We start from the raw sequence: 14667 nt of genomic DNA on the forward strand, positions 1-14667 counted from the left end.
AGCACAGGAGAAGGTTTTCTGCAAATCAAAAGAGCTGTTGCAGTCAAGCAGTGTATTGGTACATTATGATGAGCAAAAAGATTTAATTCTTTCGTGTGATGCCTCCCCTTATGGAGTAGGAGCAGTATTAGCTCACCGCATGCCAGATGGTCAGGAAAAACCCATTGGGTTTGCATCACGTACCCTGAATGCAGCAGAAAAGAACTACTCACAGCTGGATAAAGAAGGATTGGCTGTGATATTTGGTGTACGGTATTTCCATAAGTACCTGTACGGCAGAAAGTTCATGATTATCACGGATCATAAGCCATTGATAAGTTTGTTCCATGAGTTGAAGGCCGTCCCTCAGATGGCGTCACAGAGGATCATGCGATGGGCGGTGTTATTAAGAGCCTATGAGTATGTCATTAAATACAGAGAAGGCAAAAATAACAGTAATGCTGATGGTCTGAGTCGTCTCCCTCTTCCACGGACACTTGCTAAAGAGGTGGCAGCTGAGGACCAGGTGTTGATGGTAGATCAGGACCAGGAGGGCGTGATGACATCTGAGCAGCTGCAGAGATGGACAACCAAAGATCCTATACTCTCCAGAGTGCGTGAGTATGTTTTGAGGGGATGGCCCACTACGCAGCATCCTCATTTTCAGCCCTACAGAAGGAGACAACAGGAGCTGAGTGTGCAGGATGGGTGTGTGCTGTGGGGGGCGAGGGTGGTGATACCAGAACAAGGTCGACGCCCCCTTTTGGAACAGCTACATCAGTCACACCCAGGAATGAGCCGCATGAAGGGCCTGGCCAGAAGCTACATGTGGTGGCCGCATATGGAAAATGACATTGAAGACAAGGTGAGATCCTGCAGTACATGTCAAGAACATAGAAACAGACTGCAAGAGGCCCCGCTACACCCCTGGGAGTGGCCAGAAAAGCCCTGGAGAAGGATACATATCGATTATGCTGGCCCGTTTTTGGGTAAAATGTTCTTAGTAATAGTGGACGCCCACTCCAAATGGTTAGATGTGTATCCAGTTACATCCGCTACAGCAGCTGCAACTATAGACTGCCTAAGAAGCTGTTTCAGCACGCACGGCCTTCCGGAGATGGTGGTCTCAGACAATGCCCAGTGTTTTGTAAGTGCACAAACTAAAGAGTTCATGGCAAAGAACGGAATCACTCACGTCACCTCCGCTCCATATCACCCAGCATCCAATGGGTTAGCGGAAAGAGCAGTGCAAACGTTCAAAGAACTCATGAAAAAGAGTACTGGAGACACACTGGCAACCAAGTTAAACAGGGCGCTGTTTAGTTACAGAATCACACCACAGTCCACAACAGGGAAGTCCCCCGCTGAGTTGATGATGGGCCGGAAGTTGAGGAGTATTCTTGATCTCATACACCCTGACTTGAAACAGAAAGTGACAGCAAAACAAGATAGCCAAAGACTGTATCATGATAGACATGCCAAGGAGCGCATGTTTGTTATTGGAGACACAGTATATACCCGAAACTATGGCAGCGGACCCAAATGGATACCAGGACTTATACAGGAGATGACAGGGCCGGTTTCTTACTTGGTGATGCTGGGCAATGGGACAGTGGTGAGGCGGCACGTAGATCAGCTGTTTGCTCGCCTGGAGCCGGGCCGGGCAGTAGGAATGCCTGAAGGCCCTCCGGGGGAGCCGCCAAAGGCAGCCCCACACATCAGCGCTGAGACGGGAGACGAGGAGGAGAGACACATGGAGGTGCAAGTTACACCAGAGGTGAAATCATGGGAGATGGAGGGGAGTGATTCACAGGAATCACCAGCCACGGGGTTACGGCGATCGCAAAGAACCAAGAGACCTCCGGAGCACCTGAGAGACTTTGTGCCGTGATTGATGGTAATAAGGAGATTACGGTGAACTGTTATAGGTTAAACTAAGGCGGGTGGGTTAAAGGTTCCGTAGTACGGAGTGAAATTTCAATAAAGGCTGGGGGGGACGGGGTTGTTACATGTTTATAATGGTGAAGTTTCTTGTTTAGGAGTATTTTCGGTTGTCCTTAAAATTACAGAGTGGTTTCAGTTTAAGGGGGGAGGAATGTTATGTGGTGGTAGGGAATTGTCCACCAGGGGGGAACAGTTGTTGGGGAGTGTTTCCAGCCGGGGGCGCATGCGTGGCCTCGGGGGCAATAAAGCAGTAACTGTGAGTTAAGCATGGTCTCCGTGGTTCCTGAGTTTTAGGATATCACAGTACTACCACCAAAATCACTACACACATCTAGGGTGTCACCATGGTCATATTACAACACTTATAGTTTGGTGAAAAAAATCATTATTATTAAATAAAATGCAATAACTTTGCTCCTATCAATTGTAGCGCCACCAAAATTACTATATACTTTTGCAATTTAATTATGGTAGGACTGCACCACTTAGGTTGGGAAAATGTGGCTTAGTTTATTGTTAAAGGGATTTTATTGGCAATAAAATCAACTTTCCCCTCGCGAAACCGCTTGATTGACACAAAAGGCAAGCAATAATTAGGCACTTCCTGTGCAGCGCGTACCTACCCTTTCCGTATGATTCTCCACTTGTAAATTTGTTTTGAGGACTGGTAAAAGTGTTTCTCATCTCGTAAATTTGTTTCGTCGCATGTATATTTATTTTGTAACTTGTAAATTTGTTTCCGCGCTTGTAAATTTGTTTGGGCACTTGTAAATGTGTTCGTTTTTGCTTGGCTTTGTTAATTTGTCTTGACTTTTGTAATTTTGTTTTCTGAAAAGTTAATTTGATTTGCCCTTATCGGCCACCGTATGTAAGTCTATGAGTTGTCTCTCACTTTAGTTTACATATTTACTTGCTGTAGACGTAATATTAGTGAACAATGTTTTTCCATTCACTCGTAAATAAGTGTTAGCGATTACAGTGTTATGCTAATCTTTGTATGGTTAATGCAATGCATTGTTCAGCTAACTATAAATGCGGTTTTAAGTTAGCCTAGCTGCTAACTGGTTTGTTAGAACAACCTTATTAGGCTGGTTTAACCTAGCGATCTCCATAACTTATGAGTCAGGCTGTAAGTTTCTTTTGTACAGTACATTTTTGTGGCAGTTTTACTCGCTTGTCACCTGTCAACTTTTAATGGAGCAAAGCGCTCACGTTCCTAGCTCGTGAACAAGTTTGGCTAGCTGGTTATTCTGTGTTCACGCACTGACCAGCTCACACACCGATAGAGCAGTATATCATATGATCTGTGCGATAGCATTGTATCCTACGGAAATGAAAGCCTAATGATATTTCAGTCGGCATATAGCCTATGCATGGGATGAAAACGAGTAGGCTAGATAATGTAGAGTGAGTTTCAATACTTACTTAGAATACTTTTAAGTAAAAAGTTCGTTTTGTTTGTTAAGGACACCTGTGGAGATAAACTCCTTCTCAGCCTCACTATAATTTAAAATGAATGTCTTTTAATAATCTGCATCAGCTCCATACTAGAAGAAAGTTTGCAGATTAACATGTAGCTGAATTTATACAGTTAAATGTATGTGTGTGGTCATTAATTTATTTAATCTTTTTATTTCTTCTTATTTTCCAAAAGGAGGCATTGCATCCATTGGACCACAGCAAGCTCATTTCTGTCTCTATGGATGGGCCCAATGTCAATTGGAAGCTTTTGGACCTACTCTAACAGGACCATGCACAACTGGTGTCCGTAGGCAGCTGTGGACTCCACACACTTCATAACGCCTTCAAGGATTTTCGATGTGGAATGTGGATAAAGTTTTAAAGGCCATGCACACTCTTTTCCATAACGTTCCTGCAAGGAGGGAGAACTACGAACAAATCACAAAATGTACTCTGTTTCCCAAGCCATTTTGTGGCCACAGGTGGCCAAAATCTTCCAGTTGTTGAACGGGCTCTGGCAGTCTGGCCATCTCTCATACTGTATGTGGACGCTGTGCACAAAAAACAGCTCCCAAACCCCAAGACGGCATCTTTTGACACCATTGAGGCAGCCATTAAGGATCCCCTTATGACAGCGAAGATGCACTTTTTCATGACTGTGGCCAGGACCTTCCACCCATTCATGAAGAAGTACCAGACCGATGAATCTGTGATGCCTTTCCTTGGCAAAGACTTGGCTGAGTTGATTAAGGTAACTATTTACTGTATATGGGTAGTATGATTTGTTGGCATGTGTCACGGTCGGTTGGAAGGCGATCCGGGAGGCAGGCAAACGGAGTCAGGAAGTAGGGCAAAACGGGGATTTATTACGGCACGATAGGACCGGGGAGGCACGACAGGTAACATTAATGACAAGTCTGGGGAAGACTGACTCAGACGAGGACTAAATACAACAGACAAGCTACGGGTAACGAGCCACAGGTGAGAACAGTCAGGGAGAAACAGGAGGTAATGAGGTGGGCGTGGCACACATTAGGAGCGGACGGAGCGGGGCGTGACATAACCCCCCCCCAAAGGCGTGCACACCGGGCGCGCCTGAGAGGAGGCGACGGACGAGACGAGACCGGGGAACAGGACCTGGAAGACAAAACCCAAAACCCATCAACAAAGGACCGGGAACAGAACAGATACACAGAACAGGAACAAGGACGAAAAGAAAGACAAGACACGACAAAGAACAGGAAACGCAGACAGGCAAACAGAGAAGGGGGACACAGAGGGAACACCCACAGGTGACACGAAGGGGCCAGGAGTGAACAGAGGAGGACCAGCGGGACGAGGAACAGACACAGGCAGGACGAAAGGAGGAGGAGCAGAGAGGGGAGACCAGACAGGAACGGAAGGGGGACAAAGGGGAGCCGAGGGAGCCCAGGCGGGCGACGGGCAGCGGCCGGAGGGGCCGCAGACGAGAGAGAGGAGGGAGCAGGAGGGGACCACCCAGGGGCCAAGGGAACGGGACGAGGGAGTGACGGAGGGGACACGGAGGGAGCAGGAGGGAACACCGGTGCAGGCAGGCAGGAGGGGGAAGCCGCGGCAGACTGAGGCGCAGCCGGAGCCAGGGAAGGCGCCGTCCGACGCCCAGCCGGAGTAGGGGGGCCAGGAGGCGGCCGACACGGAGCCGGAGGCGGGACCGAGGACCGGCACCGAGGAACCAGGGGGGGACCCGGCGGAGACCTCCGACCCCGAGCCGGAGGACCCTCAGGCAGCCACCGAGCCACAGCCAGGGGCCAAACGGGCGAGCCAGGGGGCAGGGTGGGCGGGACCCGGGCCCGACGCCTGTGTCGTGTCCCCGTCCCTTACGGGAAACTGACAGGCGGGGTCCTGGGGGCTGTCGGCCTGGCTGAGGCAAGGGTGAGGGAGTCAAGAGGGAGGTCCCTGAGGGTGGAGGCTCAGGCAAAGCAGGGGGCGTGGCTGCAGGTGGTGCAGCCGGAGCCGCGGGCGTGGCGCAGGCGGTGCAGCCGGAGCCGCGGGCGTGGCCGCAGGCGGGACGGGCAGTACGGAAGCGCCGGGCTGGATGGGAGAGCTGGGCTGGACGGGAGAGGCGGCCTCAGGCAGGGCCGCGGGCAGGACAGGAGAGGCGTCCTCAGGCATGGCCGCGGGCAGGACAGGAGAGGCGGCCTCAGGCAGGGCCGCGGGCAGGACAGGAGCGGCGGCCTCAGGTAGGGCCACGAGCGTGTGGCCAGCAGGGGGCGCCTCGGCGGGCGCCGCTGTCACGTGGCCAGCAGGGGGCGCCTCTGCGGGCACCTCAGGCGTGCGGCCAGCAGGGGGCGCCTCTGCGGGCACCTCAGGCGTGCGGCCAGCAGGGGGCGCCCCGGCGGGTGCCGCAGGCAGAGCGGTGTCCTCAGCTGCAGGCGGAGGTGAAGCCAGGACCTCGGGCACAGTTGCAGTGAGCACCACCAATTCCTGACCAGCAGGGGGCGCCGCGGCAGGCGCCACCATCACGCGGCCAGCAGGGGGCGCAACCGCGGCTGCCTCGGGCAGTGCCGCAGGCAGAGCGGTGGCAGCTGTAGGGACTGCAGGCGGGTCAGGCAGGACAGGCGGTGCCGCGGGCAGTGCGGCGGCAGCAGCAGCAGGCGGTGCCGCGGGCAGTGCGGCGGCAGCAGCAGCAGGCGGTGCTGGCAGGTTTGGAGCAGGTAGGTCTTGTACTGCCCCTTTAAGGGCTTTGGAGACCCGGGGAATAGCGTCTCTCACGGTGCGAATTCCGCCGTGCCCCAGACGCTCCGGCCGATAAAAGTACGCCTCCAACGGAGGCGGCTGCTCTCCGCGAAAGCTGGCAAGGCGGGCAGCGGCGATGTCCTCCCAGGCGGGTGGTGAGCCCTCGTACTCACAGGCAGGGAGCAAAGTGCAGGCTCCGAAGCGGAGCGTCGGGATCGCCTCCCGTCTCTCGGTAAGCCGGTGCTGCAGGCGGTGGAGGCATTTCCGTGCTTTTGTCAGCGGGTATTCCTGTCCAAGTGGGCGCTCCTTCCCGAGCAGGTCCGCGCCCCGGTTGGCCAGCTCCAGGGCTACAGGGTCCTCCTGGACCTCGGTTGGGATTGCCAATGCACAAATTCTTGCAGCAGCCCGAGCCGGTGATGCCCGGACTGCCGCTTTGTGCTTTGAGGGAGACTTGTCATTCTGTCACGGTCGGTCGGAAGGCGATCCGGGAGGCAGGCAAACGGAGTCAGGAAGTAGGGCAAAACGGGGATTTATTACGGCACGACAGGACCGGGGAGGCACGACAGGTAACATTAATGACAAGTCTGGGGAAGACTGACTCAGACGAGGACTAAATACAACAGACAAGCTACGGGTAACGAGCCACAGGTGAGAACAATCAGGGAGAAACAGGAGGTAATGAGGTGGGCGTGGCACACATTAGGAGCGGACGGAGCGGGGCGTGACAGCATGAGCTTCTCATCTTATTTCTTTATTTATTAATCTGTGATGCTTTTATCCAAAATAACAAACTATTTGTCACATTTTGGGGATTGTATGTAAAATGTTGTAGGGCCAGTCCCCTATTCTAAGTCTGGGTTAATTGCCTTCTTAAATTAATGAAATCCTATTGATTTAGATTAGAATTATGATGTCATTGTTTGCAAGATAAAAGGAAATGAAATGGGCTAATGGTACTTTTGCCTACTGACAGAGTCTACTGAGACGCTGTGTGAAGAGAGAGGTCCTCCAAGACATCACTCCCTTTCAGCTCACAAAGCTTGATACATCTGACAAGACCTTGCTCCTTCTTCCCCAGAAGATTGATATCGGCTTGGGTGCTGAGGCAGCAGTCAAGGTATTATGTTTGGTAGTTTGGATATTAATTATGATTTCCAATTAAGATACTGTGATGTTTGTTTAGAATCAGTACTACAATGTTCACATGAACAAACACACGAAATCATGTTTAATTATGATCAATATGTACGCTGCAAGTATAGACCAATGCATACAGACCAATACGGAACCTATATTTTTGCCTGCTTTCTCCTTTAAAGCAATGCATTTTGGATGGTGATTACCCATAATGAATGATAGATTCACATAGATGTGACGCAAGTACGATTCTGCTGAGGCATTCCAAACACAGCAAATAAGAAATTGTATGACCTCATTGCATGAAGTCACATAACTGGCCAACGCTATGACTTCATGCCATATGGTACTTAAACTCCATTTTGATATTACTGACATGTATTTTTTATTGTCCAGGCCAGTAAGAGTGCAGAGCTAGTGGTCCTTAAATTTAGGAGGGATTGTCTGCAGGGCCTCTCAAACATCGTAAGAAAAGCACAGGAGAAGAGCCCCTTGAAATATGCAACAGTTATGCAGATGGAGTGTCTGGACGCATCTCTCATGTTCAGGGACCCAGACAGATGCAAAAATAAGATGAAGGCTCTTGTCCAGGCATTCCTGAAAAACAAGCACCTGACAGGAGGTGTACCTGCTGGTAGGAATAGTTTTGGAAAGGGTTATGAACCAAAGTTTGAATACCATGCTCAACTATCCTTTGATTTTTTTATCGGACTTTATTCAGAGCATTAGTTGCAGACATATGCTTTGCCATTTGACACTTTTCCAGTGTCCTAACAAGGCTAGTTTAGCATGAATGTTTCACTTTTGTCATTCCCTCTTGTGATGGTCCTCTACCTGTTGCTGTACTACCTGCTACCTGTGGCTCAGATGCATTGAATAAGTTACATCATTTTATACAGGTTTTTGTTCTTATTGCAGACATTTGGAGATAGTGTCTTTATCTAACATAGTGATTTACAGCCATGGCCAAAAATATTGGCACTGTTACACTTTTTGCCTTTACAATTGGTTTTGATATACACGTTTATTTCCTTTATGTGTGTTGGCACAATACAAAAATGAAGAGAAAACAAGACAGAAGTGGCAATATTTTCAGTCATGAAATGCATATTTGACTGACTTCTTATTTTCTCGCACTTTGTTGTAGGGGATGCCGTTGTCCAACAATTTGAATCTTTCCTGTCTGTTGAGGCGAGAAATGAAGAATTTCTTGCCTTCCAGGCATTTGAGAGATGCGCAGACACCTTCCTGCGTGAGAGATTAAGCCGACCCTACCCTGCTGCTTTGGACTTTTGCCAGAAGTTACTGCTGCTTTCACATGGCCAGACCTCTGTTGAAAGGGTGTTTTCTATCAACAAGGAGGTGGAAGCCGAAAACATGCAAGAAGACACAATTTTTGCAATTTTTGAAAAGGAATCCCAGAGCCAGAAAAGAAAGCTGGCTGAGCAGTCTCTGCAGGACCTTAAGAAAAGGAAGACAAGCTTGGAGGATGCATCTTGTCAGAGAGACAGATGCACTTGCAGAATAAGCTGAGAGGCGGGCTGGCTCCAAGATGGCTCAGCTTCTCTTCAACTCCAATGCCCTGAGAAGGGCGTACAAAGAAAAACTTGCCGAACTGAAAGTCCTTGAAACTGAAATCAGTGCTAAAAGGGATGAATTCCGGCATATGCAGGATTAGGTTGTATGTGCTAGGCTAGTGTTGTGTTGGGAATATGTATGTCAAGTTCTGTCATTTTAAGTATTTTGATTATCTGTTTTAATACTGAATCAATAAAAATAGAATGTTTTGAGAATTCCTGGTATCATTAGAATGTTTCTAATGTACAACTAAAATAGCAAAGAAAACATACGGTTATTTGTGCAGAACATTTCACGCGGTAGCAGACCATAATGGTCATAGAAGTGTTATGAAGGCAGTACCCCCCAATTATGGAGGGGTAATTCGCACTCTGATTGTAAGTATTCCTTTATTTGAGCAGGTCTGAGGATCTTGCATCTCTCCAGATTCTCTCGGACAGTGTGTCACAAGAACTGCACAGAACTGCATATCAGATATTAATGTTTGTAAGGTTGTCCCCCCTCCCATTTGCGTCTGATTTTGACCAAACCGATCACAATCGTTTGTGCCATTAAAACTGTCCTTTGTGCTGCTTCAGTGCTGATATATTGCTTATTTACTTGGTCACGTGACTCTGCCGTTACTTGGTCACGTGACTCCCCCCATTTGCCTCCAAATCGGTCTCAATAGTTTGTGCCGTTTAAAAGTTGTCTGTACTGTTATTTTATGCTTAGTTTATGCCTTTACGTGATCGCCGTATAGCGCTCAGGCTCATGTTTCTCATGTTAACAGAAGGTCGGAAACTAAAGCAGGACAAAGGACAGTTTTAACGGCACAAACCAGCACAAATGCAGTACATACGATTGCGATCGGTTTGGTGGAAATCAGACGCAAATCGGGGGCCAACTTCACTCTGATGGCATCACCATATAAACAAACATTTATATCTCAGAAACTAAAACAGCACAAATAAAAATTTTAACGGCACAATCCGGCACAAACACAGCACATACGATTGAGACCAGTTTGGTTGAAATCTGAAACATATGGGGGGCCAACTTCACGCAGGTCATTCAAAATTACCTTATCTTTTCCTTAAAATGATACATTTTCTCAGCTTAAACATTTGATGTGTTTTCTATGTTTTGTTATAAGTAAAATATGGGTTTTATGAGATTTCCATATCATTGCATTCTGTTTTTATTTACAGTTTGCACAATGTCCCAGCTCAGATTCACCCTTTTTCGACTTCTTAGCAGGTCAGCTCAGGATCCACTGGTTCAGGCACCATCTCTACCATAAAATCACTTACTGTACAAGTGATTCCTTAGCATATGAGTGCATCACATATTTTCCATCTTTGCTAGTGGCAAAACTAATGATTAAACATAAGAGCAGAGGATGGTAATGAATAGAAGTAGATTGATGGAAAAAAATACACATACACACACAAACACACACACACACACAGTATATAAAGTTATAAATATTTATCCTTTCTAATGTTTTCATAAACTCCTTGCTCCAAAAAGTTAGATTAGGTTTTATTCATCCTATTGCATAGTACAGCAAGAATGATCTTGTTCCAATGGCGCCATCTTGGCCCCTGAAAAGGTGAAGTATGAATCGGGGGAGCTCCACATTATGATTGGTGGAGGAATTTGAAGCTGTATGGCTAGTAGTATGTGAATGAATGAGAACGTGCGTGCACAGGCAGTCCATATATGTCAAGAGGTGCTACCCTCAGAAAGGGAGAAGCTTTCTGACACCACAGATATCATTCACCGTGTAGGGAAACCGCTTCGAGACAACCGAAAACCCCAGACTGGCTTCTTAGGTTCATCTCCAGGTAGCACAGGGATGCAGTTTGGAAAGCTACCAAAAATTGTCAAAAGTGGACAGGGAGACTTCTGGTTTAGGTGTAGAATGGAGTAGACGTGAGTCAGTCTCGCTCCCGCCACTTTCACTGTTGGTGCTTAAAAAAAAACTTAATTCCACTATAGCTAAACCAAATTTAAGTTTTTTTTTTCTCTTCTTCATATTCTTAAATATAAATGACATATGCATGGCCGCCAAATCGACCAGACTTACTAAAAAAGACCAAGCTGCTCCGACCTCTAAGAGTACTAGCAGTGAATTTAGCATGGCTTCCATAGCTAAGCTTCAGGAAGAACTCCGGAACGCTCTGTCTACTGAGTTTAAGACTGCTTTTTCAGCCATAGAAACTAAGTTAGACTGCATTCAAACAGCACTCTCGGACCATAATCAGAAAATCGCTGCACTGGAGCTGAATGCAAATACACAAGACGAGCGCATGTTAACTTTGGAAACAACCAGTGCTGCATTAACTAACTGCAATGCTAAAATGCAGGCCAAGATCACTGACTTTGAATCCTGGAGTCGCCGCAACAACATTAGGATAGCTGGCTTGCCCGAGGCTACTGAAGGTCCTCATCCTACAGACTTCTTCGCTGAGTTCCTAGTCGAGGTTCTCTGCAACGATGTGTTGACTTTCCCACCTGAACTTGACCGGGCTCACAGAGTCCTTACGGCGAAACCAAAGCCAGGAGGGAGACAGAGGGCTGCAATTGTACGGATCCACAAATATCAACTAAAAGAAAAGATTATCTGGGTGGCATGCGCCAGAAGAGGTAAGCTTCAATATCGTGGTGACTCCATCGGCATTTATGAAGACTATGCTCCGGAGGTGCAGGAGCAACACAGCAAGTATCATGAAATCTTAGCAGAGCTTTACAGTTTAGGTCTCAAACCGACCTTACTGTTCCCTGCTAGACTCTTTGTCATGACTAAAGAGGGACTGAAGGAGAGACTTTTCTCCGTGCTAGAAGCTAAAGATTATGCCGGGACAGTTCGTGTTGAACGTTCGCCATTGATATGTGAGTTCTGTCTCACCACCCTGTACGTTTTGACTTTTCTCGGCTTCTTCATTTATACATATGTTAAATCGCTTACAGTGTTCCTACATATCTAGTGTTTACTCTTGCAGTTTGTCTCCAGAGGTCATTAGTTTCACCTTGTACACTGTTACGCGCCGCTCTTCGTTGGACCCCGCCCACGGACAAGTCAACTCAGCCCAGCCTTGCTCCGCCTACTCGTTCGACTCCGCCCACGAGATGTTGAAACGTCTTCGTCATTTCCGTCCCGGGATGCTGAAAAGCTCGACAACAGGAAACTTCAGGAGCTCTGCTCATTGTTTTGGATTGTCTTTGGTTTGCTTATTGGTTTGATTATTGTGTATGATGGTTTTGGTTTCTTAGATTACAATTTCTCGCTTTGCCCTTTCTCTGTACTCCTGCCCTGGTTTGTTTGCTTTCTGGTTTTCGATCTTTTGCCTGGTTTTTGTTTCCGACTTTGCGCGTCCCTCGGACTCTGACGCTTTGCTCTGTGTATGTGCTGTGTGTGTGTCTGGTGCGTAGGGAGTGATTGCCGTTTTGTTTGAAAGACTCTGTGTATACTGTGATTTGGTTAGGGAGTAAGGTGTAGGACTTGTTGTTACTGTGTTCTTTGTTTTTACTAGTTCAGTTAGATTTGGGTTTCGTTCGGTAGTCAGGTTTTTGTTTATTATTTTGGCTATAATCACTGAAGCTTTTGCACCAGGTTTGTTGTTCTGTGTCTGTCGCGTGTAAATAAAATAAGAAAAAATATAAAAACATACCCCTTTGTCCACGTGTGTTCCCTCGTGCACCACACCCTGTTTCCCTTATTCCCATTCCCCTTTCCCTTCCACTCTGTTACACCCCAACCCTAGACTGGGGTTTGTAACAGAAACTGGGGGCTCGTCCAGGATCCCATTGTCTGGGATTTCACTATTAAGTTTAACTTTTTGCATCGTCCCTCTGTGTTATCTGTGTCACTCAGTCCCTGTGTCTTTTTCGGCTTTGTTTGGCAGATTACCAGTGGTTGTGAAGATCGGTGTAATCGGGATTGGTATGGCTACGTTCAACCTACTTAAGTTTACTTTGAACCCCACACTGGAGCAGTTCCACGCTTGCAGGAAGTCAGACCTGGTAGCCATTGCGGGATTCTTTAATGTGGTGATCCCTGTTGGTGCCTCAAAGATTAAGCAGGTCCTGCAGGACAAGTTGGTCACGCAGGGAATCCTGCCAGAGCCTGGTGATGTCTTGGGTGTTGCATCTTGCCCAGCCTGGTCGCCTACGACGGCGGAAGCCGGAGGCCCCGTGTCTCGGCCTCGCATGGATCCCAGGGATCCCGGCTCGCCTAAGGAGGACATCCTCCTTACAATTCGGCTTAGGGAACTCGAATTGGAGATTAAGAGGCAGGGTTGCCAGGCCCAACTCCTGCGGATAAGGGCTTTGGAGATGAAAGCAGAGCGGGATGCTGCTAGTGGTGTGACTGACTTTGATCAGCTTAAGGAACTGCTCTTGCTGGAGGAGTTCAAAAACTATGTACCGGATCGGGTAGTGATATACTTGAACGAACAGAAGGTTACGTCTCTTGCGGAAGCCGCTGTCCTCGCAGATGAATTCGTATTAACCCATAGAACTATGTTTTTACCTACTCCTTTGCCTCGTAAGCTCCATCCTAGATCGGTGCCGCCTCCTGAGAAGGCTGCCCTGACAACCCCCGGCGGTAGAAACTAGGGAGTGTTTCTATTGTCATGAAGTTGGTCACCTTATTTCGGTTTGCCCTGCGCTACGGCACAAGAATGCCCGTTTGTCTGTGAAGAAGGTACATGTTGATGATTGTGTCACTGATGCCTTGCTGCCACATAGCTCTGTCGAACCCGCTTTCCAGCCATTTGTGTTTTCTGGGTTCGTTTCGCTGGACTAATATGGTGTCAATTGCCCTGTAACTATTTTGCGTGACACTGGAGCTGCTCAGTCTTTCATACTCAACACTGTATTGCCTTTTACCGACTCTACCTACTCTGGGTATGATGTCCTCATGCAGGGGATTGAATTGGGAACTGTGAGAGTGCCTCTGCATCAGGTTTATCTGAAGACGGAGGATTTCTCAGGGTTGGTAAAAGTGGCTGTTCGACCTCGTCTCCCTGTTTCGGGAGTAACTTTCATCCTGGGTAATGATATTGCGGGAGGGAAGGTAGTTCCCTTACCAGAGGTTGTGTCAGAACCCAGGTACTGCTCTGACAATTTAGAATGTGACTACCCTGCTGTGTTTCCCACCTGTGTCCTCACTCGGTCTCAGGCTCGAAAATTAGCGGAGGTTGACCTGGCTAACACCTTCATGGGTGATCTGGTGGTCTCCATTTTGCTCCCGTGCCCTAGCATATAACCTATGCTGGAAAAATCAGTTTCACCCCAAGCCACTGATAGCATGTGCACGCGGGGAGAGTTAATCTCCGCTCAGGGAGCTGACCCATCCCTGAAGGAGTGCTTTGATTCGGCCGTAGAGAAGGCAGACTTAGCAGACCATAGAGTGGCGTACTTTGTCGATCATGATGTGTTAATGAGGAAGTGGACACCTCCTCAGTCTCAAATGGAATGGGCTACGGTGTTTCAGGTGGTTGTTCCGTGTTCCCATAGAAACCAAGTATTAACCTTAGCTCACGACTACCCGTGTTCTGGCCACTTAGGGGTTAGGAAGACACTCGCTCGCATACTGAAATGTTTTTATTGGCTAGGGATAAATTCGGACGTAAAGAAATATTGTCGCTCGTGTCACACTTGTCAGCTGATAGGGAAACCCAACCAAATGATTCTCCCTGCTTCCCTGCGTCCGGTCCCAGCGATTGGGGAACCGTTTGAACACGTCTTTATTGATTGTGTAGGTCCATTACCTAAAACTTGTTCCGGGAATAGTTACCTCTTTACGTTAATGTGCACTACTACCCGCTACCCTGAAGCGATACCTATGCGGAGCTTAAAAACCAA

At 48.0% G+C, this 14667-nt stretch overlaps 1 protein-coding gene across 1 annotated transcript; it reads left to right on the forward strand.

Moving 5' to 3' along the window:
* Positions 1–2276: 2276 nt before the first annotated feature.
* Positions 2277–9029, forward strand: LOC111844184 (uncharacterized). Its single transcript, XM_072712762.1, has 5 exons — positions 2277–2791; positions 3578–4135; positions 7073–7216; positions 7633–7870; positions 8384–9029. Exons 2-5 carry the CDS (start codon positions 4013–4015, stop codon positions 8767–8769), a joined length of 891 nt encoding a protein of 296 aa, XP_072568863.1. The 5' UTR covers positions 2277–2791; positions 3578–4012; the 3' UTR covers positions 8770–9029.
* Positions 9030–14667: the final 5638 nt, after the last annotated feature.

This window comes from Paramormyrops kingsleyae, chromosome 5 (assembly GCF_048594095.1).
Source record: "Paramormyrops kingsleyae isolate MSU_618 chromosome 5, PKINGS_0.4, whole genome shotgun sequence".
In the NCBI taxonomy this organism is placed as follows: Eukaryota; Metazoa; Chordata; class Actinopteri; order Osteoglossiformes; family Mormyridae; genus Paramormyrops; species Paramormyrops kingsleyae.